At 48.9% G+C, this 21,619-nt stretch overlaps 1 protein-coding gene across 4 annotated transcripts in view; it reads right to left on the bottom strand.

Moving 5' to 3' along the window:
* Positions 1 to 21,619, bottom strand: part of EP400 (E1A binding protein p400) — a 97,160-nt gene that overhangs the window by 74,785 nt on the left and 756 nt on the right. For 2 of the 4 annotated variants that reach the window (XM_032396307.1, XM_032396308.1), the window contains exons 2-3: positions 12,297 to 12,462; positions 8,249 to 9,615 (exon numbers count right to left, since the gene is read on the bottom strand). In XM_032396307.1, coding sequence (XP_032252198.1) covers positions 8,249 to 9,580 — 1,332 coding nt within the window. In that variant the 5' untranslated portion in view covers positions 9,581 to 9,615; positions 12,297 to 12,462. Of the gene's footprint in view, positions 1 to 6,575; positions 6,687 to 8,248; positions 9,616 to 11,506; positions 11,559 to 12,296; positions 12,463 to 21,619 lie in introns of all 4 variants that reach the window. The other 2 variants (XM_032396306.1, XM_032396305.1) reach the window with 2 other exon arrangements.

Genomic DNA, 21,619 nt, shown 5'->3' with positions numbered 1-21,619 from the left:
CTTAAACTCTTGTTCAGAAGGCACAACAGTGCTGACCAGGCCAAAATAACACCAGGACCATTTGCGTATTTCTAGCAGCGCTTTTACCTGAAAACAAAGTGACAACATATAGTAAGTATCGTAAAGATACTGAGACTTTCCTGATTCACTAATGCCGCTCCTGTGAGTTTTTTCTAAATAAAAAAGATATAACTTAAAATTAGAAAAATAATTTACTGAATTGCAGTTCCTCAAAATGATGGCATATTAGGAGCTGCTAGAATGAGAATTATTAAAAGTGAGTAATACCTAAGGACTATTTGTTAAATGAAATAACATTTTCCAAAAGCATAAATACACTCAGTCAACTGGTACAGATGTAATATAAAAGATATTTGGGGCACCCGGCTGGCTCAGTCGGTGGAGCCCGTGACTCTTGATCTCAGGGTTGTAAGTTCAGGCCCCACATTGGGTGTGGAGATTACTTAAAAACAAAACAAACTAAGCCAACAAAAATTTCTGCATTAGAAGGATGGAATCATGGGTAACTACTCATTTTCTCTAACAGAAAAATCACTGCAAGGCGCTACTTACGATGGATTTTCTTATAAAGGAACACACATACATACATGTGTATCTGAATACACGTTACTTTACCTAGGACACCTGCACTCAATAGTACTCCCTCAAAATCTTCTGGAAGCAGACAGAAATACAGATGTAATACAGAAAGTTCTGAACTTACTTCTAGCATTTCATTAGTCAATACAGATTGGTCAATTTAAAAATTCTACAACTGGTTGTAAATAAAACTCACACTGAGATGTTTTTTCCAAAGAAAACAAGGGACATGTTTTCTTTCTTTTTTAAAAAAATATTTTTTTAAAGATTTTATTTATTTATTTGTCAGAAAGAGAAAGAGAGCACAAGCAGAGGGAATGGCAGGCAGAGGGAGAAGCAGGCTCCCCGCTGAGCAGGGAGCCCGATGCAGGACTCGATCCCGGGACCCTGAGATCATGACCCAAGCCGATCGCAGACGCTTAACCGACTGAGCCACCCAGGCGTCCCAGGACATGTTTTCAACTCTTTTCTGACAGACTCCATTCTCCTATTTCCTGAGAAACCCACTAGTGTTTGCCTCCAAGATCTGTAATTCAAACTGGAGACCCCTTGGTCTTCCTCTATTAGCCTCTTAAATATCTGATTATGAAATATATCATACATACAAAAGAAATTATAAAACATATGGATGTGATTTTAAATGCACAGTAAAATTATTAGAATTTAAATAGTGGAATAGAGCTGTCACTGAACACTGTTCAACTTTTCTGTTTGAAATTCTTCATAATAAACTGTGGAGAAGAAAAGTAGAAAAATAAATACACAAAGTTTAAAAGAGTGATAACAGGGGCGCCTGGGTGGCTCAGTCGTTAAGCGTCTGCCTTCGGCTCAGGTCATGGTCCCAGGGGCCTGGGATGGAGCCCCGCATCAGGCTCCCTGCTCAGCGGGGAGCCTGCTTCTCCCTCTCTTTCTGCCCCTCCCACTTGTACTCTCTCTAATAAATAATTTAAAAAAATAAAAATAAAGCAGCTGCCTGTGTACTCATCACAGGCTCAGGAAACAGACTGCTGCCCGTGCCTCAGACCCTGGGCGCCATGAAGGCACCCACTTCCTGAGCTGTGTGTGAACATCTGGTGATGCTGTCACCTGCAGACTCGTCGCCACACCGTATCTCCTCTGGCTTTGCTTCCTAGACAACTCCCCACACACCCCTCTGTTCCCCCAAGTCTGGCCGAGCCCCGCACACAGCCACGCGTTGGCGCTGTGGCCAGCCCCTTCCCTACTGATGGCCCTCGTCGACATTCCTCTGTACGAATGTGCACGATCCACTGATCTGTTCTCCCTGCCAGTGGACATCCGGTTCTTTCCAGTTGGACGCTATTACAAGCAGCGCCGCCAGGAACACTACTATCCCTGGCTTCCGGCAGAGACACTCAAGAACTTCTTACAGCACGCTGTCGGGACAAAGGGTCTGCCCACGCTCACCTCTTCCAGGTCAGGCAAAATGTTTCCAAACATCTCCGCGCTACCCTCCCATCAAAAGTAGATGAGAATCCCACTGACCTACATCTGCAGATTCTGTCCAGTTTAATTTCTGGTGATCTGGTGAGTGTGATGGCAAGTCATAGTGGTTTAATCTGTGTCACCATGGAGGCCACACGTCTGTTTCATAAGCTGACAGGCACCCCTTGTCTTCCACTGTCCCACTGTCCTTAGGCAGATACTTACCGATGTGGTCTAGAAACACAATAATACATTACATTCCATGAAGCATCAACAGGAAAGATGCCCTGCTAATACATGTTCTCACAATCTCAAATGTAAAGGATCTTATCTTCGATTGTGTCAAACTCATCACAAGAAGCAACTAAATATCAGGCTCAAATTATTCTTCCCCACCAAAGGGGACCAGGCCCCTTGCAGAAACGACTGATTCTGGGCTAGATCAAGGAAAACACAAGATGAACCTTAAATATTTTGTGCCAGCAAGTAAGGAAGGGCTCAGAGAGTGACCAGGATATGTCAACAGTGCATGAGGACCAGACTGAAGGTCTCCACTGGGTCAAAACACATGGTAACAGAAGGGGGGGCGCTGGGCAGCAGATGATGGAGGGGGCACAAGGAGACCTGATGGGAGTGGGTTACACTGGCACTTGACAAATTCCACAAGCTCTAACACTTAGGATCTGTGCCTTCCCCACCAATAAATTATACCTCGATGTGATAAAACTCACCTTCTTCACAGACCCAAGAAGAAAAATCACATGATCATGCGAACAGATGCAGAAATACCAATGGACAAAATTCAATATCCATTCATGATAAATACTAGAAATAAAGAAATCTCCTTCACCTGGTGAAGGGCAGCTACAGCACCTGCAGCTACTATCACACCTGACTGACAGCGAAACTCTAAATGCTCCCCCCAAACATTAGGAAGAAGGTAAGAGTAAGTATTCTGACCATTCCACTTAGCGTATTTGGAAGTCCTTGGCAGGGCAATAAGGCAAAAAGACAAAAATAAATAAAAGGTATATAGATAGGGAAAAAAAAAAAATCTTGCTTTTCTTGGCAGACACGATTCTCTATGTAGAAAATCCCATAAAATCTACAAAAAAGCTCCAAAAACTAACAAACGAGTTTACCAAGGTTGCAGAATATAGGTTCAAATAATCACCTGTATTCTTACATACCTGCAATGAACATCTCAATTTTTTTTATTTAACTACCATTTACAATACCACAGAAAAACTGGAAAATACCTGAGTATAAATCTAACAAAATATGTACAGAATTGGCATACTGAAAACTACAAAACACTGATGAAACAAATCAAAGACAACCAAAATAAAGGGAGAGATATGCCATATTCCCGGACTGGAAGATTCAATATTGTCAAGATATCACTCCTCCCCAAAAGTGGTCAACAGATTCAATGCAATCCAAATCAAAATTCCGCAGATATCGACAGAGCAGATTCTAAAATCTCTATGAAAATGGAAAGGAACTAGAATGATCAAAACAATTAAAAAGAAAAAAAAAGAAAAAGAAAGAAAAGAAAAAGGTTGAACTCACACTGATTTCAAGACTTACTACAAAGCTACAGTGGCCCAGACCGTGTGGCATTAGCAAGACAAACAGATGAAGGGAATTCCGGAGAGTCTAGAAAGAGACCCACAGAGACAGGAATCAGCTCATTTTCAGCAAAGATGCAAGATCAATATATGGAAACAGAACGGTCTTTTTAAGAAATGGGGCTGGAACAACTGGAAATCAACATGCAGAAAAGCAAACCTCCACGTATGTCTGCCACGTAATACAGCACCTGACTCAAAGGGGATCGTGGACGTACATGTGAAACACAGAACCATACAAGGAGAAAATACAGGTTTCTGTGACCTCGGGCTGAGCCAAGAGTTCTTAGACAGGATGTCAAAAGCACAATCTATAAAACCAAAAAAATGATAAAATAGACTGCATCAAACCATAAAAAGAGAGAAAGACAAGCTTTGGAATGGGAAAAAAACATCTGCAGATCTGTATGTGACAAGGCACTTGCACTCACATCATACAAAGGGCCCTCAAACCTAACAGTGACACCCAGGATTCAGACTTTCCCAAAGAGGATACACAAACAGCAACCACGGCAACGGGCCGCAGACCGCAGACGAGCAGGGAGGACGCACCGGGCCTCCCCTCCACTGGGGGCAGCAGAGCGCAGCAGGGCACAGCCAGGGCGGGTTTGGCGGTTTCTTGTCAACTCGAACCTACACCTACTACACCAGCCGGCAATCTGCTGCCGAGGGGTGTCCCCAAATGAAACAAAGGCCTAGGTTCACACACACAAACCCCTCCGGAACACCGACACAGCTTTACTCCTAAGTAAACAACACCTGACCTTCAACAGGTGAGCGGAGACCGACCAGGCACACCCAGGCCACCAAACACCGCTCGGCACACGGCACGGCGTGGCCGCTCCGCGACAGAGGCCACATGTGGTACGACTCCATCTAGACGTCTTACGTTCTGGGAGAGGCAAACTCACAGAGGCAGAGAGCAAAGGCTCCGGGAGGCGGACGGAGCTGCTTCTGGACCACAGTAGTGGCTACACGACCGTCAGGCTGGCAAAACTCAACAGGACTGCAGACGAAAAAGAGTGGGTCTTACTGAATTAAGTCTAAATAAATACTACTAGTGACATAACCCAATGATTGAAATAAAAATCCACGTATGACTATGTAAGTGGAGGAAAAGGAAAGTGCACTGGTAATAGCAAGATGCCAACCAATCAATGCATTAGGGACAACGGAGCTAGAAAATCCATTTTGCAATCTTTAAAGTGAAAACGGATTCTGGCCAGATGGTGGAATTAGTGGCTGAAAGTTTAATGAGATACAGGATATTTACAGAGTCTCAAAGTATCTTCCCCAAATTATTTATCATTTACCAAAGAAGAACTAAGAACCTTCCACGGCAAAAGCCTGATGGACACCAGCCTCACCAAGCGGTCAAAGTGAGCATCACCAGTCAGAGGACACTGACCTCATGGCCTCCTAAGATGGCAGCACGAGCCGTGCACAGCGTCACTTCTGTGCTATTCCTCTCAGAGATACACGGCCCAAGTCAGACACAAGGAAACATCACACAATCCAGTATCAAAGGACATTCTATCAAATAACCAGCCTAAACTCAAAACCGTGAAGGTCATGAAAGACTGAGGAGCCGGCCCAGATTAAAGAAGACTGAGGAGGCGTGACAACTACGTACAGCAGGCGATCCCAGTTTGAACCGCGCAGGTCCACTTACACGCAGATTTTTTTCCATACGGAACAGTAAATGTATTTTCTCTTCTTCCTTATGATTTCCTTCTCTCCAGCTTACTTTACTGGAAGAATACAGTATATAAAACATATTAACAGACAACATATGTGCTAATCGACTAGGTTATCGGTAAGGCTTCCAGTCAACAGCAGGCTAACAGGAGTTAAGTTTTTGGGGAGTCAAAAGTTGTACGTGGCGTGTGTGGGGACAGTGCCCCTGCACTCTGTAAGGATCAACTCTATAAAGGACACCATCAGGTCAAGACACAAAAACCCCATAAGAGCTCTGGCTTAGTCGTGGTCCTGACGTGACTTGTACCGCGTCAGGTAAGAGAATACTCTCACCTAAGGCACGCGGAGCATCAGGGATAAAAGTGCGTGACGCGGTATCTGCAACGGCCTGTCGCCCAGTTTGGGGGGACGTGTGTATATACATACAGCAGAGTGAACACAATACAGGGGGGCAAAAAGTGCACATCTGGTGAACCTGGGTAAAGGGCACAAAGGGAGTTCTTTGGAAAACTCTTTTTGCAACTTTCACATATGTTTGAAATTATAGCAAAATTAAAAATAAAAAAGTTTAAAAAAATAAATGTATCACCGTGAGATGAAACTACTCTCCAAAGCAAGAACCATCCATTCCCTCTTGGGAGAATCTGACCTGTCCTTTCAGGTTCTTGGCATCACTGATGTAACACTGAATGATTTCGTTTCCAAACAATTAACGCTACTCAGTCTGCACTCAGTGGACACCCGGGTGGAGCCTAAGGTCCTGACTTCAGCGTTTCTTCCAGCTGCGGAAAATATCAAGTTACCACCTGCTTAAATCTTTTTTTTTTTTTTTCTTGTTCTGTTTTGCACTGTTCTTAAAAATACAGATAGAAGACACAGGAAAGAACCAACATTTAAAACACAGCACACGAGGAATCCTGAGTACACATTCAGCAGGACGGTAAGTATTAGGTGACAGGCATGCGAAGGTACTACTGCGTCACACTCAACACAAAAACAAGAATGCATTAAAATCCGTGTTGTCATTTACTCATGCAACTTAATTTTATCATCTTATATGCAGGAAGACTTTTTAATTTTTTAAAAATAAGGAATGGGCTCTGGAAAAAAATGCTGGAGAGCAAATAGTAAAATTGAAGGTTAAAATATCTGGATGAAGGAAAGTTTGGGATGAGGCTACATTTGAGAACCATCGAAAAGTACCTGAAGCGGTTGCTGCTGGGATGAAAAAGCAGCAGAAACATTTGGCGGAAGCTGGGTTGCTATAGCAACAGGAGTACCAGTCTGCCCATCCTTTCCTGTCACAACCTTTACCTGAGAGGAAATATTTTGAGAAAAAAAGGCAACATAATTTTTAAGACTGCTCGAAATTTTGTCAGAATTTTAATGCTGATAGCTCAGTGACGTCTGGTGTTTAAAAATGGAAAGCTTTTTTTTACATGAAATCCTGTAAAAGGACACCGAACTGACTTATGGTGGATTTATAACCTAACGACCTAACTCTAGTGCGCATCCTGAAGGAACTCCAACGTGAGCTTAGATTCTGCAACTTCCAACTATAAACAAGGGAACGGCAGGCAGTCTCTGAGCAGCAAAGCCCTCACGCCCTCACAGGCCATCTGCACGGCAGCCACCCCACTGCCCGCCGTGTGTGGGTCTATCTCAGCAGGAAGGTGCAAAAAAGGGAGTCCGGTCTCCTCATTAGCACAGATGAGGGGGCCTGAGCCTACAGACAAAACTGTGTACAAACAGAGAGAACTGAATTTCACTATTTCATGGCAACAGAGGTGTAATCCTCAAAATAATCACATAAACTTTTTGGAAAATAAAAATGATCCTTTCTGGAAAGGGTGTTAAAGAAAACACAAAATGGCAAAGCCACACAGATATGTCCATAAATCTCAATGAGGACGGCAGAGCAAAGAGACCAGCTTTTGCTCAGCAAAGGCTGATTTCTTTGCAGGAGAAGAGCTGACGAAGAGTCAGATTGCTTCAGCTGTACCGTACAACAGAGTAAGCTCCACCAACATACTGTAGACTACACGACACAAAGGCACAAAATACAGTGCGTTACGGTGTCCCTCACTACTGCCCTGGCTGAGTGGCTCCTTTTTCAGGAAACACAAGTAGAAGGATCTTAAGAATCACTACAGTATTGAAAAATCTCAAATGCAGGATGTATGAAGCACCCATTTCGGCACCCCAAAATTTCACTATCTAAAAAAGATTCTATGTTAAATATCACTCAGTGGGTATTTGCACACATGTGAGTTTAAAATACCTCAAATTGGAGAGTACATCTAAAAATGGAAAAATTCTCCCAGTTTTTGCCATAACATGTATTTCCATCATGAAGATACCATATAGACATACCTAGTGATGTGGAATCATGACTGATACACTATAAAAAGCTAGTGACTCCAATCCCTGTTTAAAAACCACGTGTGGTGTTTTTAGTGGTGGACCAGTGTAAGTAAAATGGGAAGTCTACACAAGCAGCCAGAAAGTGTCCACACCTCCAAGACCCACAGCCCCTGGACAAGACCCACAGCCCCAGCTGACTACGGGCAAGGCTGGGTCACGCCAGGCCAGCCTCTGGAAACTGGATGGCCTTGCTCTGGATCAAAGTGCTCAGTCCTGGACCAGCACTGCTCACAGGGCTGTCCTGCACCTTCCTCCCGACATCCAGAGCAGCTCCTCCCCTCCATGCAGGAAAAGACCAAAATACATCTTCAATTTTACTCCTGGATCAAATCCTTATGAAACCATGTCCTAGAAACACCCCGGCTCATAGGTTAGGTTATGTTTTATTTACGGTTGCCTAGACTCAAATCTGCAAAGCATGGTCCTCTAATTATTAAACTGCTGTTTCTCACCTCGTCATTGATAACCTCAGACTTTTCTTCCTCCTCCTCCTCTTCCTCCTCCTCCTCCTCATCCTCCTCCTCCTCCAGGTCCAAATCATTCTGCCTAAGATAAGCTTGCAACGGGGCATAATGCTTCTTCTTGAAAGCCAAGAAATCCATCATGTTCCCTTGAAGGTGTTGCAAGAAGAACAACTCAATCAAGTACTCCTTGAAGGCCTCCTTCAGCGCCTCCATCTCTCTGTAGTGGTAGTCCAGGCACTGCTTCCTCATCTGGGCCAGCTCCTGAGAGGCCGGGGGGATCTCCTCCAACTTCTTGGGGGCCTTCCTCACCCCTGCACTCCCCGCAGACGTGAGAGGAAGACTGGAGAGGCCCGGGGGCACCGCAGTCCTGGAGGGGCTGGTAGGGGGCGGTGGGGAGGTCATCCCAAAGGCCGAAGCCCCCCCGACCCCGACCCCGACCCCAGGGAGCAGGGGTCTGGTGAGCGGCGGCCCCTGCAGCACCTGCTGCTGCTGGATCAGCTGCCCCTGGATGATGCTGCTGATCTGGGGTGGCAAGCTTGCCGTGGTGATGTGGCCGGGACTGGCCAGGGGCTGCAGGCTGGCCGCACCCGCAGCCGCGGGGCTCTGCGGTCCCAGGTGGTGGACAGTGCCCCCAGACTGTGCGTGGGGCTGTGACAGTCTCCGTTCTCGGACCGCGATGGGAGCCCCTGCATGCTGCAACTGCACCTGGGTGCCCGGAGCCATCTGAGCAAGGCCTGAGCTCTCCTGAAACACAAAGTGCCCGCCACTAGATGGGCTCAAGCTCATCTGCCTCACTAACACGCTGGCGTCCACGAAGCCCCCGGTGGGACTGCTGCTGCAAAGGCCCAGGCCAGGGCCAGGGGTGCCCGCCCGCACGCTCTGCAGGCCCGGTCCCGGCCCGGGACTGGGCTGGGTGGGACTCTGAGTCTGCACCTGTTGGGATAGAGGCGAGGTGACCTGGATGTATGACGGAGATCCATGCTCAAAGCGCCTCTGCTGGGCACTGAACTGGAAACCTGGAGAAGTGGGGCTGGGGAGCGGCAGAGGGGCGAGCGTGATCTGTGGGTTTCCTCCCACCACTGGTCCAACGCTCTGAAGGGCGATGTTCACGTTCTGCCCGGTCACGGGACTCCTATTCATCAGCTGCTGAACTTGGTAACCAGGAGACTGAGGTGCGGATGGGCTGGCCGACGGCGCGAAGGGCGTGGCAGGGGACTGGGGTGGATTTGGGTGGGCCTGCTCTTCTCCTTCACTGCTGGCGAAGGCCCTGGACCTCTGCAGCTGGTGCTGGACACTCTGAGGGCCGCTGCCATGGTGCATTATCGCCCCCCTTTTTAATCCAACTTAATGTTCTCCTGAAAAATCAAAGTTAAAATCAAGTTACTTGAAGACAATTGTAAGCATCTGATCAGCACTTACTACGAGTACCATTTAGCAGCACTGGAAAGAGAGTCTGAAGGTACGTTCCGACCGGCATCTGACGCAAATGAGTCATGAATTCTTATCGAGCCATGAAAGAGATGGCACTGGACACGATGCCCCTCAACACACATGAGCGACAGGTCCTTCTGGGTCACTGCTGAGACCCGTAGGTGCGTCATCCCAGCCAGCTACCGTGAAAGGTAACCAGCATCGCTAGCTCAAGGCCAAGCAGGATCTGAACTCAGCACTGGCACTTGTGACCAGTACATTTCTTCCCAGAAGCCTTCTCCTAGCCTAGTGGCCCCGCTCCATTCCCACAGGCAGAGGGGCTGTTTGCCTGTCTGTCCTGGGGGAGGGACAGCACCCTACTCGCCGCCAGGCACCAGGAGGCTCAGTGACTGCTGCCAAATGCAGGCACAGGCTGTATGCTGCCATCACCCCATCGCCAGAACAGAACACCCCACCAACCTCTGGGCTACACCAACTGCAAACACACAGAGCAACCATTACGTGTCAGACCCTAAGCTCCTGAGGGACAGAGCCCGGGCCTGGGCTCCAAAGCCTCGCCTTAGACCTGCAGTAAGAGCCAGGACAAAGCAGGAAGGCGTCTCGAACCTCAGACAGAGAGGGAGAATGGCCAGGACTCGGGCCCACGCTCTGGGAGAGTCTCCCTCAGAGGTCTGCAAACTCTCTGGAGCTGGTACCATAGCTTCAAAGAGGCTCCCAGTCCAAACAGTGCTTTGTGCAGAGGCCTAGGGAGGTGCTGGGGGAGTGGAAGACGTGCTGGGGGTCAGCTCTCAGGATAGGGCTGAGCAGGGGGAGGCCAGTTCTGAGGTGGGGCCCCGGAACATTCCCCAAGTCAGACCCAACTAGTCTCGGTGTCTGCGAGGGACAGGTCCCCTGCAGGCCCCGGGGGCTGTCTACTCCCCACTGAGGCAGGGTCATAGGGACAGAAATATCCTTCCTCCACTGGAAAGTCTCAAGTCTTAACTGACACACCTCACTCCCCATGTCCTGGTGTTCCTGCCACCCTGCCCCCAAAACAAGCAAGACAGCCGGCCCTGTCACCCTCAGGGCATCACAAGCTATCTCACAGAAGACAGGGATAAAAACATCAGAAACCAGAAGTTACAAAAGTTACAGTGCAAAAATACATATACACATGGAACCAGTCCTGAGACAGATGGATACGTGGAATCAGAAGCTACAGAATGGAGGGGTACTAGAGGTACACCAGTAAAGGCTGGGAAAACACAAATCAGTGCCTATCTACACAGCAGAAAAGGCGCTGTCTGATCTGAAGGCTATCTCTGAAGACAGAGTCCCAGGATCGTGGCAAGCTGCAGCACACACGTCTAGCAGGAAGTCAGGGGAGGAACGGCCGTCGTGGGCAGCCCACCAGCGCCCTCCCACCCTCGCCCCCGAGCAGCACAGTGGCTCAGGGCCGGGGGCCTCAGCACGCCCGCTGCCTTCAGAACGAGCTTCTGCTCCTGATCCTTGTAAACAAGCGCACATGACAAACACACACACGAGGGCGTATTTAGGATTATTTCCTTAGAATACGTTCCCAGAACATCAAAGGTGAGCAAGGAGAGAGAACAAAGGCCAGAAACCAGCTCTCCTACATACAACAATTCACAGAACCGGGGGAATGTACGAGCACCGCACGAGCACCGACACAGACTGGAAATCCTGTTTAAATCCTCACCACAAGTCACTCACCAAAACAAATGAAGCATCTTATAAGGTAACATCCCAAGTTTTATACCAATTATAGAAATGTGAAAACAGAAATACAAAGAGAATACAAAAATGAATACTTACTAAAGCTCTGAAGAGAATTCAAGCTCCTAAACTTAAAACAGTAAAGTTGTATCTGAAAAGACAGATGGATTTGAAGACATGCAAAATTTAAAAATGTTTAAAACTCAAAAGTAAATCATCAAAATCCTGAATATCTGGGGTAGTTATGACGGGGAGCTATACCACTAATACCAGAGAAAGCACTCATACAAACTGGAAATCCCTGCAATCCCACAGAAAAGTGGAATAAGGACGAGAGACAGTCTACAAAAAAAAAGCATCTACTTAACCAGCTTGAAGGAAAACGTCCAACCTCAGCACTAATAAAAGCAATACAGACTGAAATAAGCATCTCCCAGATCCACGTGGCCAAGATGCTACATCACAGAGCTGGCGCCCTGCCAAGCCCGCTACGGGGTGTGGGAGGCAGACGGGGACACGGAGCAGAGATCTCAAAGGGCTCGAGCCCAGAACATGCCTGAGGGGTGGGCGACAGGGCTGGGAAAGCAGAAGCGACCCCATCTCACCCCATGACCTTTGACCTAGTCCTAGTCTCTGGAAGTCTCTCCTGAGGAAATTCACCTACCTATTTTTCTAAATTGTGCATAAGAATGTGCACTGCAGAATACAGTAAAAGTAACCAGGAATACCCAGTGTCCAAGTTCTAGACAGAGACTCTAATAAAAATGAAAAACGCACAGACATATTAGGTGAAAAAAAGCAGGATACCAGTTATGTGGTATAAGCTCTACTCTGTTAAAGACAGGCTGAAAGAGCCATCCACGAAACACGTGAAGCTATGAATACTGACCTGCACCCGGCGAAGGGACCCCACACCGGTGCAGCCTCACGCGGGGCGCGCCTCGGTGCTCCAAGGGCCGAAGTACTGACAGACCCACACCACGAGTCGCGAGACGCCAGGGGCAGAGCCAGACCCGGGGGTCACGCAGCGCAGGTCACGGGCATGACAGGATCTTCTGCAACAGGCAAAACCACAGAGACAGAGATTAGACAGACCCCGAGGGCTGAAGGTGGGGGAGGGCGTCCAGGGGTGTGGACCCGTTTCTCCACTTGATTTGTGGGGATGGTCACGCACGTCTTTGCCCAACGTCACAGAGCCACACACTAAAGTGTGACCTTAGCTACATGTAAATTATACCTCAACTTCCCGACTTCCTTGAGCTTATAGTCAAGTTAAAGAAACACGCCCAATCGACGACGATATAAAGAAACTGCTTATCTGAAGCAGCCTTCCCAAAAATGTGCCACAGTCACCCCGATGGCGAGGTGAAACAACTTTTTCTCGGTAGTAGCTGTTTCTACGTTCGCGGTCCGCCCGAAGGAGCTGGAGCCAACCGTTCAGCTCACCGCCCCGCACGGGCACTGCGCAGGCCGAGGCCCCCGGCGGCGGCACGAGGTTAGAGCAGGCCCGCGGCCCGGCGGGGAGCGGGGCGCGAGCCCTCGGGTCACCGCATGCCGCGCTCACCGGTGTCGGTGGTGGGATGCAGGCCGCAGGCCCACCGCCTGCACCTGCTGCACTGTCAGGACGACAATGACATCATAAAGACGCCCATCTAGACACCAGGAAAATGCCACTCTAAGGAACACTACGTGCACCCTGCTGGCAGTGTAGGGCAGGGGTCCCCAGGCCAGAACCCAGGAGAGGGCTCGAGAGACTGGCTACTTCCGGCAGCTGCTCCCGGGCCCCCTGCTGAAGCCTGGAATAGCTCCCGCTGCCCACCCTCCATTCCCAGCTTCCCGTCTGCGAGCAGCCACAGTCCAGGCAGCTAGTGACGGGGAACCCTCTTCTTCCCCTTCATCAAGCAGCCATGAGCCTGGCTCCTTTCCCAAGCCCACCTCCCTCTCTGCCCCAACATTTTCTCAGATCCAGCCAGGGGCCGTCTCCCCTGCCTCAGGTAGTTCTGCAATACCGTCACCATGGGCACGGTGCACCCCCCAGGCCACAGCCAGGACCCGGGCACGGCGCGTCACACGGGGAGCACAGCTGTTACCGTGGGGAAGCGTTTCTGCACGTCCATGACACCACCCGAGTCCAGCACACAGAGCACGAGCCAAAGAGCAGGCTGTGAACAAACACCCACTGGCGAACACGGAGCTGTCAGAGACAGTCCGGCCTGCTAAAAATAAGGACCGGGCGCCTGGGCGGCTCAGTCGGTGAAGCGTCTGCCTTCGGCTCAGGTAACGATCTCAGGGTCCTGGGATGGAGCCCCACATCGGGCTCCCTGCTCAGCGAGGAGCCTGCTTCTCCCCTGCCTGCTGCTCCCCCTGTTTGAGCTCTCTCTCTGTCAAATAAATAAATAAAATCTTTAAAAAAAAATAAATAAAAGTAAGGACCAGTCCATGACTCCAAATGCAAAAACCAGGGCCTAGACTTGGCCCTCGTGATCCACCAAAACACTCAGTATCTCTACAAGGATGCTCATAAGTAACGAGCTAAATGTCTGACTCAATCACTCACTCCCAGCCCTTACTTATGAAATGACATTTCCTATTACAAAAATCAGTAAAACAAAGTAGAACTCCAAGAAGACTTGAAGCTGAATTTTTCAAGGACATTAACTTGTAAATCGTCTCTCGTAATAAAAGAATTGCAATTAAAACTAAGTTGAAATGCCATTTCTTATCTCCCAGATGGAAGAATTCAGAAGCCAGACACCATCCTGCTGGTGAGGCCATGGGGTAGCGTGCGGCTCAGCCCTGCTGTGGGAGCTGTCCGACGCCGCACGGGGGTCTGGCATGACCTCACAAAACTGCACGCGCTCCTACACATGCTGGATCCAGTAGTCCCACCACAAATGCACCCTGAATAGCCGCCCCCAGTGCAGAGACATGAGGTTCAGTCACTACAGCATTCTTTGTAAACACAAAACGCTGGACATGAACGACACGTCCACATTTCAGAGACTAGGGACTCCACCTGGTGCATCCATTCAATGGAGCACCACGCAGCTGTACAGATGAATGAGAAAGCCCTCTGCAAACTCGTACAGAGTGATTTCCAGAATTCTAAAATTAAGTAAAATAAACAAAGTGCAAAAGACTGTATGTGGGACCCTACCCTTACATAAGGGGAAAAGACAGACAGATGTACAAATAGATACACCTTGCCTGCATTCTTTTCTACAAAAAAAAAATCTGCATATATTTTTCTCTCAAAAAATGTATTTCCTAGTTATGCCCACTACAACAGTCTACAAGCGCTGACTCCCATAAATATCTGCTTACCTTCGCAAAAAAGGAACTCAGGAAGAAGTCAGAAACGAGTGAGGCTGACGACCTACTCGGGGTGGTGTGAGTAGAGTGACAGGGCGATGAAGAAAGTGACACTCCTGAGCACACCAGCTTGTTAACACTTTGATTTTTAGAATCGTGTTAAAGAGTCACATAGTCAAAAAACACAACTAAATCGATAAGGACAAAAAACTCCCTAAAACCCAATGTACAAAGAAGCAAACAATCGAACTCTAGGAAGGACAACATAGTCACCAATGGAGCAGGGAAGGAAGGGACAAGGGAACAACGTCGTGCTGCTGGATGAGAACTAGGAGTATGAACTTATGGATTTTTCCCTTAAAACATCTCTCCTACTTCTGCCTCCCGAAATGGCCTACAAGCAATGACATCCTAGCAGAACGGAGGACCCTAGGGGCAGTGGGGCCAAGACACGATGACAAGCAAGGAGGCAGCCTCGCCTCAGCAGAGGACAGAGGGAAAGAAGACCAGGAGACTTTAGGACAGTGGCGCCCAACTGTTGTAACCTTATCCATCTTTGAAAAAACAGTCATGCCGTCACTTAATGTTATTTGAATTTCAACCTGAAGTTAATGTTGAGGCTAAAAACAAGTCAAGGGAGTAAGACTAAAGCAAAGCTTCTCCTTTCAACTCAGACTCTCTACAAACAGAGATGCTGACGCACACCCAACTCACACTCCTGAAAACCAGCACACAGGTAAGCCTGGCAGGCCTAGGAAATGGCCCCAGGTGGGTAGGACAGACCAGGGTGAGCATGAGGCGTCCCACACGCAGCTGGAACGCATTCGGTGTTGGCCAAGTCGAGTCTGAGGCCTGTGAGGTCCAGCACTACCACGTTTCGGTTCTGTGAGGAAGCAGCTCGGGGAGAGCCAGGGCTGGGATGGAGACTGAAGTCCGTCCCCAGCGGTGGCGGCTACACAAGGACCTTCCCCACAAACACCCATGTCGAGCCACATGAAACCTCCCTCTTTTCCTGGAAAACACTGCCACCCTCCCAAACGTCTTTCTGCAGAGAATGCTCTCTGCCCTCTCCTCCCTGGTAAGCCTGCACTCCAGCCCTTTCTAGGAGGGGTCTTGCACCCCCCTAAGCAATGTGATAAACACCAAAAAATGGAAGAAGTACCTCTGCCTGAGGGAAAAGAAAAGAAAAAAAGAGGGGGTGAAGCTTAAACACTGCTTTCACTTACCTTGAAATGCTTCCCAAAACCTTACAAGATGGATAAATGGATGGGTGATAAAGCAGATATAGCAAAATACTGAAAAACAGAAACTAGGTCATGGGTACATAGGTAGTTTACTGTAAAATCCTCTCAACCTTTGCGTATTGTTGAAATTTTTCATAGTAAAACATGACAGGAAAAAGACTTTCCACATAGGATAGCAATACCAGATATCGCTCAACAAAGTCAAAGCTGGGGGCGCCTGGGTGGCTTAGTCGTTAAGCGTCTGCCTTGGGCTCAGGTCATGATCCCAGGGTCCTGGGATCGAGCCCTACATCGGGCTCCCTGCTCCACGGGAAGCCTGCTTCTCCCTCTCCCACTCCCCCCTGCTTGTGTTCCCTCTCTCACTGTGTCTCTCTCTGTCAAATAGATAAATAAAATCTTTAAAATAAATAAATAAATAAAATAAGTAAAAAATAAAAACAAAGCCAAGGCTATAACAAAAGTCCCAAATACTAAAAAACGTGCACTCTCCTCCCCTCATGGCAGATTAGGAAGGCTCCACACTCATCTCTAAAATATGTAAATCCCAAGTGACATAAACCGGGCCACACGGAGCTTTAAAACCCTATGGGCTTCACTGCGCCACATCACAGTGCCAAGGTGGGGAAACGGGGACTGAGGTCCCCCATGTCCCTCCTGACTTAACAGGCTACAATACCAGGAGCTTACAGTCATGGCGGTGGGGGCAGGTCCTTAACCCGACGGGACAGAGAGAGCCCCGCGCTCCCCAGATAGGCAGGATCGATCTCAGCTTGGGAGGGAGCCAAGAGAAGCTGAAGAAGTCCTTCCTCAGACACAAGCCATAAAGCTGCAAGCCCCCAACTCACCGTACCGCTCGCTGCTGTTTCTCAACTTTTTACCCACAGCTCCTGAGGGGCCTGTTTCGACCTTTCTCTCCTTATGCCTCCCGACACCCTGTGAAATTTTAATACCACAGCCATAGCATAGATCTCTGGATGCACTGTGGCCCTTTGTGAGGCCACAAACCACTGTCATATCTAAGATTTTTTTCACCCTCCTCCCAAGAACCAATTTCCAGCCCCTTGTGAGAAATAGCACCATCATGGAGAGCGCAGCTTCTACTGTGTAGAAAGAGACCTGGAAAAGTGCAAACCAAATCAGCTAGTCCCAGGGAGAAAGTCAGGAATGGGGAGAAAGAGCGAAGAGGAACTCTGTCATCCTGCGCGTCCTTGTGTATCATCTGAACAGCACACAACGTGAATCGCTTGGGTACCGCTCACATCAGCAGACCAGCAACAGCAGCGAACTGGATCAAGTGTGGCACATCCATGTGTCCAGCCCACCCGGCAGCAGAAGGAAACAAGCTTTTGGTCTCACAACAACCTGGATGAACCTCAAATGCATTATGCTCAATGAAAGAAGCCAGACTCAAGAGGCTCCCCATGGAGTTCCTTTAACTGACATCCCAGAAAGGACAGAAAACACAGTGACAGGTCAGTGGCTGCCGAGGGGGAGGAGCTCAGGAGAGTGGCCAGTGCTAGGGAATTCTTTGGGATGAAGAAGCTGTTTTTTAGGGTTTTTTTTAAAGATTTATTTACTTTAGAGAGAGAGAAAGCGCACACATGTGCACCAACGGGAAGAGGGGCAGAGGGAGAGACAGAATCTCAAGCAGACTCCACACAGAGCGTGGAGCCCAACACGGGGCTCAGCATGACCTGATCCGAAATCAACAGTCAGACGCTCAACTGAATGAGCCACCCAGGTGCCCCAGAAACTGTTCTGAATTCTGACTGTCCTGGAAATTACACATCTATCAAAATTCTCAGAATTCTACACCAAGAAAAGGGAATACTACGATGTGTAAAGTATATTTAAAAAAAAAAAAAAAAGCTAAGTAAAATAGGAACGTGAGGTCATACAAAGGCCTTCCCTTCACTCAGTACATAAATGATTTTTTAAATTTATTTCTACAATAATGCACCAAAACAAGATAAAAATTTCCACTGACTAGAAATAAAGCAGGAACCACGAGGGGGCGGGGCTGAGAATAGAGGCCCAAAGGACAGAGGCTCTGCCCAGAAGAAAACAGTGAGGGCCAGGCTGGACTCCTGCAGGCAACGGGCACACGGTTCCTCTCCAAGTGGCTAAGGAGCAGAGCCGGGCTCCCTGAGGAAGACCCTGCTCGTCCACCTGTGAAAAGAGGCTCGAGTGGCCACAGGCTGCAGCCACAACCAGCGGCTTGCCCTAGGCTCCAAGGAAAGGAGCAGACTAGCCAAGCAGAGACCACCTCCACACGGGGACTGCAGGACCTCAGGGACTGGAAGACCCGGTTCCAGGGGTGGACCCCAGAGGCCAAGCTGGGCAGCCACAAACCGCCTTACAGAAAAGGAGAGCTTCCCTCCTATGCACGAGGAGCAATGAGACATATGGGGGGGCGGGGGACAGACAGAATTCACTGCCAGCACTCAGGGCAGGCTACACAGACGGTCCACCTGAAGAGACGCCATGCCCAACCTCATGTTGAATGCAAGGTCAGGTGACTGACTCCTTCCTTGAATGGCCTCAGGCCCTCCCACGTCCAAGCTGACTCCCTTTCATCTCTACCCACATCAACCTCGCCCCCTGCATGCGTCTGTCCGTCTTGGAAGAGCCAGCTTCCCTCTTCTAAGCATGTGAATTCTATTCCTCAGCATCCCCTAGAATCATTCATTACCCCTGTACGCCTAGGTTCCTACCAAATCCAACTGCTTTAGAAAAGAATTTGTTTGTTATTATATTTACTCAATAAATACTTATTGAAGGCTTACTCCACCGAGCATAATTTTGAAGCACTGGGGATACGACAGTGAACACGGCATAGTCCCCGCCCCCAGAAGGGGGCAGTCAGACACACAGCAGTACATGGCAGACAAGAGGGGCAACGGCAGAGCTCTCGCAAGGTAAGGGACGGAGACAGTGAGCTACGTGGGCAAGGTGCTGAGTTCTACAGCAGCCTCTCTGCAGAGGGGCTTCTGAAAAGAGAGAGTCAGACCATGGCATGTAAGGCCCCAACACTGCACACAGAGCCAATGTGTGCCTGGGCCCCCAGCCAGGTGTGACTGAGCCAGGGGACAAGGAGTGCGGGGTAGTGACAGGACAACAGGGGCAGTAAGGACCTGTTCACAAGGGGCTTCATAAACCGCCTGAAGGACGTTGGCTTTTTTTCTGAGATGAGAACCATGGAGAGCTTTGAGCAAAGAAGTGTACAATCTGATTTCTGTTTTAAAAACATCACTCAGCTGCTGTGTTGAGATTCAGGTGCAGAACAGCTCACGTGAGCAGATGGAGCAGGGAGGAGGGCACTGGAATAACCCAGGTAACAGATGGGGGGGCGGCGGTTGAAGGACAGCTGTAGTCAAGAAGACAGTGAGCAGCAGTCAGGTTTGAATTCGATTTTGAAAGTGTGGACAGATCAGATTTAGGATGTGGAAGAAAAGCAGAGATCACAGGAGAGTTCTGACCTGAGCAACTACGAACGTGGAGCTGCCCCCAAGTGAAATGCAACAGTGTGTAAGCTGCAGGCCTCACACAAGTAAAAGTGCAGTTTGGAACTTGGAACAGGAAGATCCAGCCAGGAGATACACATTCAGGACATGCTGACATATGACCTACAGTCCTTAACCAACTGAGCCACCCAGGCGCCCTGACCTACAGTCCTGACACAGGATGAGATCACCTCGGTGTACAGACCAGAGAGGAGGTCTGAGGACTGCCCCGAGGCATTAGAATATTTACAGGTGAAGGAGATGAGAAGCAACCAGCAAGGTAAAAGGAGAACCTACAGAGTGGCATCTCTGTGCCATGAGGAGACAGTGTTTCAAGGAAACCATGGGCGACCAGGTCAGAGGCTGCCCACAGGGGGCCTTGGCAATATAACAGCACTGGTGTTAACTCCCAAAAGGAGCGGTGTCAGAGAAGAGGGGGGACGGGAGGACCACAAGCTTAACTGAAGTTGGTTCAAAAGAAATGAGAAGAGAAAATGCTGACAGGGAGTACATGATTTTTTTTCTAACTGTGGTATAAAAGGAAGCTAAGACCTAGAAAGAGTAGCTGGAGAATTTAATGTCGATAAGAATACTTTGGAGAGAAAATAAACTGAAGATAAAACAAAAATGCTAAAGCCACGGCCTAGAGTAGGCAAGAAACGGATCCAATACAAAAGAGTAAATAATGTTTTGTGGATACTACAGCACTAACAGCAATTACTTACAGGGCCTAACAGCACGTGATCACGCTGTTTTTAAAAGCACATAAAATTGGGCGCCTGGGTGGCTCAGTTGTTAAGCGTCTGCCTTCGGCTTGGGTCATGATCCCGGGGTCCTGGGATCGAGCCCCGCATCGGGCTCCCTGCTCGGCGGGAAGCCTGCTTCTCCCTCTCCCACTCCCCCTGCTTGTGTTCCCTCTCTCACTGTGTCTCTCTCTGTCAAATCAGTAAATAAAATCTTTTAAATAAATAATTAATTAATTAAAAAAATAAAAGCACAAAAAATTACATTGTACAATCTCAATAATAAAAAAAAAACTACATGGATAGAACAAGGAGCCATGAAAACATTAATTGTGCTCATCTTTGGGTGGTAGGATGACTTAGTTTCAAAATATATTTTTACAGGGACGCCTGGATGGCTCAGTCACTAAGCGTCTGCCTTCGGCTCAGGTCATGATCCCAGGGTCCTGGGATCGAGCCCCGCATCGGGCTCCCTGCTCAGCGGGAAGCCTGCTTCTCCCTCTCCCACTCCCCCTGCTTGTGTTCCCTCTCTTGCTGTGTCTCTCTCTGTCAAATAAATAAATAAAAAATCTTAAAAAATATATATATATACATATGTTTTTACATTTTTTGAAACCATTCAGAAAGCATATTTGTTCTATTGGTTCCACTAAAAAAAGTTTCCGAAACCATTTTATTGTATACATCACTTCAACAATCCATCACAAAGTACACAACGACTCCAACACGTACAATCGCAGGGAAAAGCTCCACCAGCACTGGGCTGCGCTATCCTTCTCTACTAATAACGTGACATGCGAGCAGAGACCTGAGGGCTGCAGATTTCCGTGGCAAAGTGCTGAGGGCAGAGGGGACAGCCAGCGCAAAGGCCTGGAGGTAAGAAGGCTGAGCCCTCTGAGGAGCGCCAAGCAGGCTCGCAGAGACTGAGGAGCGACGCACGTTCTGACCACAGTGTTGTACAGAGCGCAGTAGCGTCAAAATGAGCTGGGTTTGAATTCACCCAGCTGTCCCCCACTGAATAGCTTGGACAAGTCATCTTCCCTCTGCACACCTGCGAAGGCGGCACGCCTCGCGCCAGAGGACCAATGCAGTGGGGATGCCCATCCTGCTGAAGGGGTTGGCCACACAGACCCAAGAACCAAACCAAAATGAAGAGCCAGGCCTGCACTGGGAGTTGGAGAGCTGCCCCCGCCTGGCGCCCGGGTCACGGTGGGCCGCCGCACCGCGGTGGGTCTCTGCACTGCGCCAGAGCCCCGACCCACCCCCGGCGCCCCACCACCGCGGGCCCCCCACCCAACCTCCGCGCCGCATCACCGCGGATCACGTCTCCGCGCCGGCGCCCCCCACCCAACCCCGGCGCCCCATCACGGCGGGCCGCGTCTCCGCGCCAGAGCCCCCCACCCACCGCCT

Source organism: Phoca vitulina, unplaced genomic scaffold, assembly GCF_004348235.1.
Source record: "Phoca vitulina isolate PV1807 unplaced genomic scaffold, GSC_HSeal_1.0 scaffold91, whole genome shotgun sequence".
Lineage (NCBI taxonomy): Eukaryota > Metazoa > Chordata > Mammalia > Carnivora > Phocidae > Phoca > Phoca vitulina.
The sequence above is the reverse complement of the archived record's forward strand: the minus strand, read 5'-3'. Positions and strand labels throughout refer to the sequence as shown.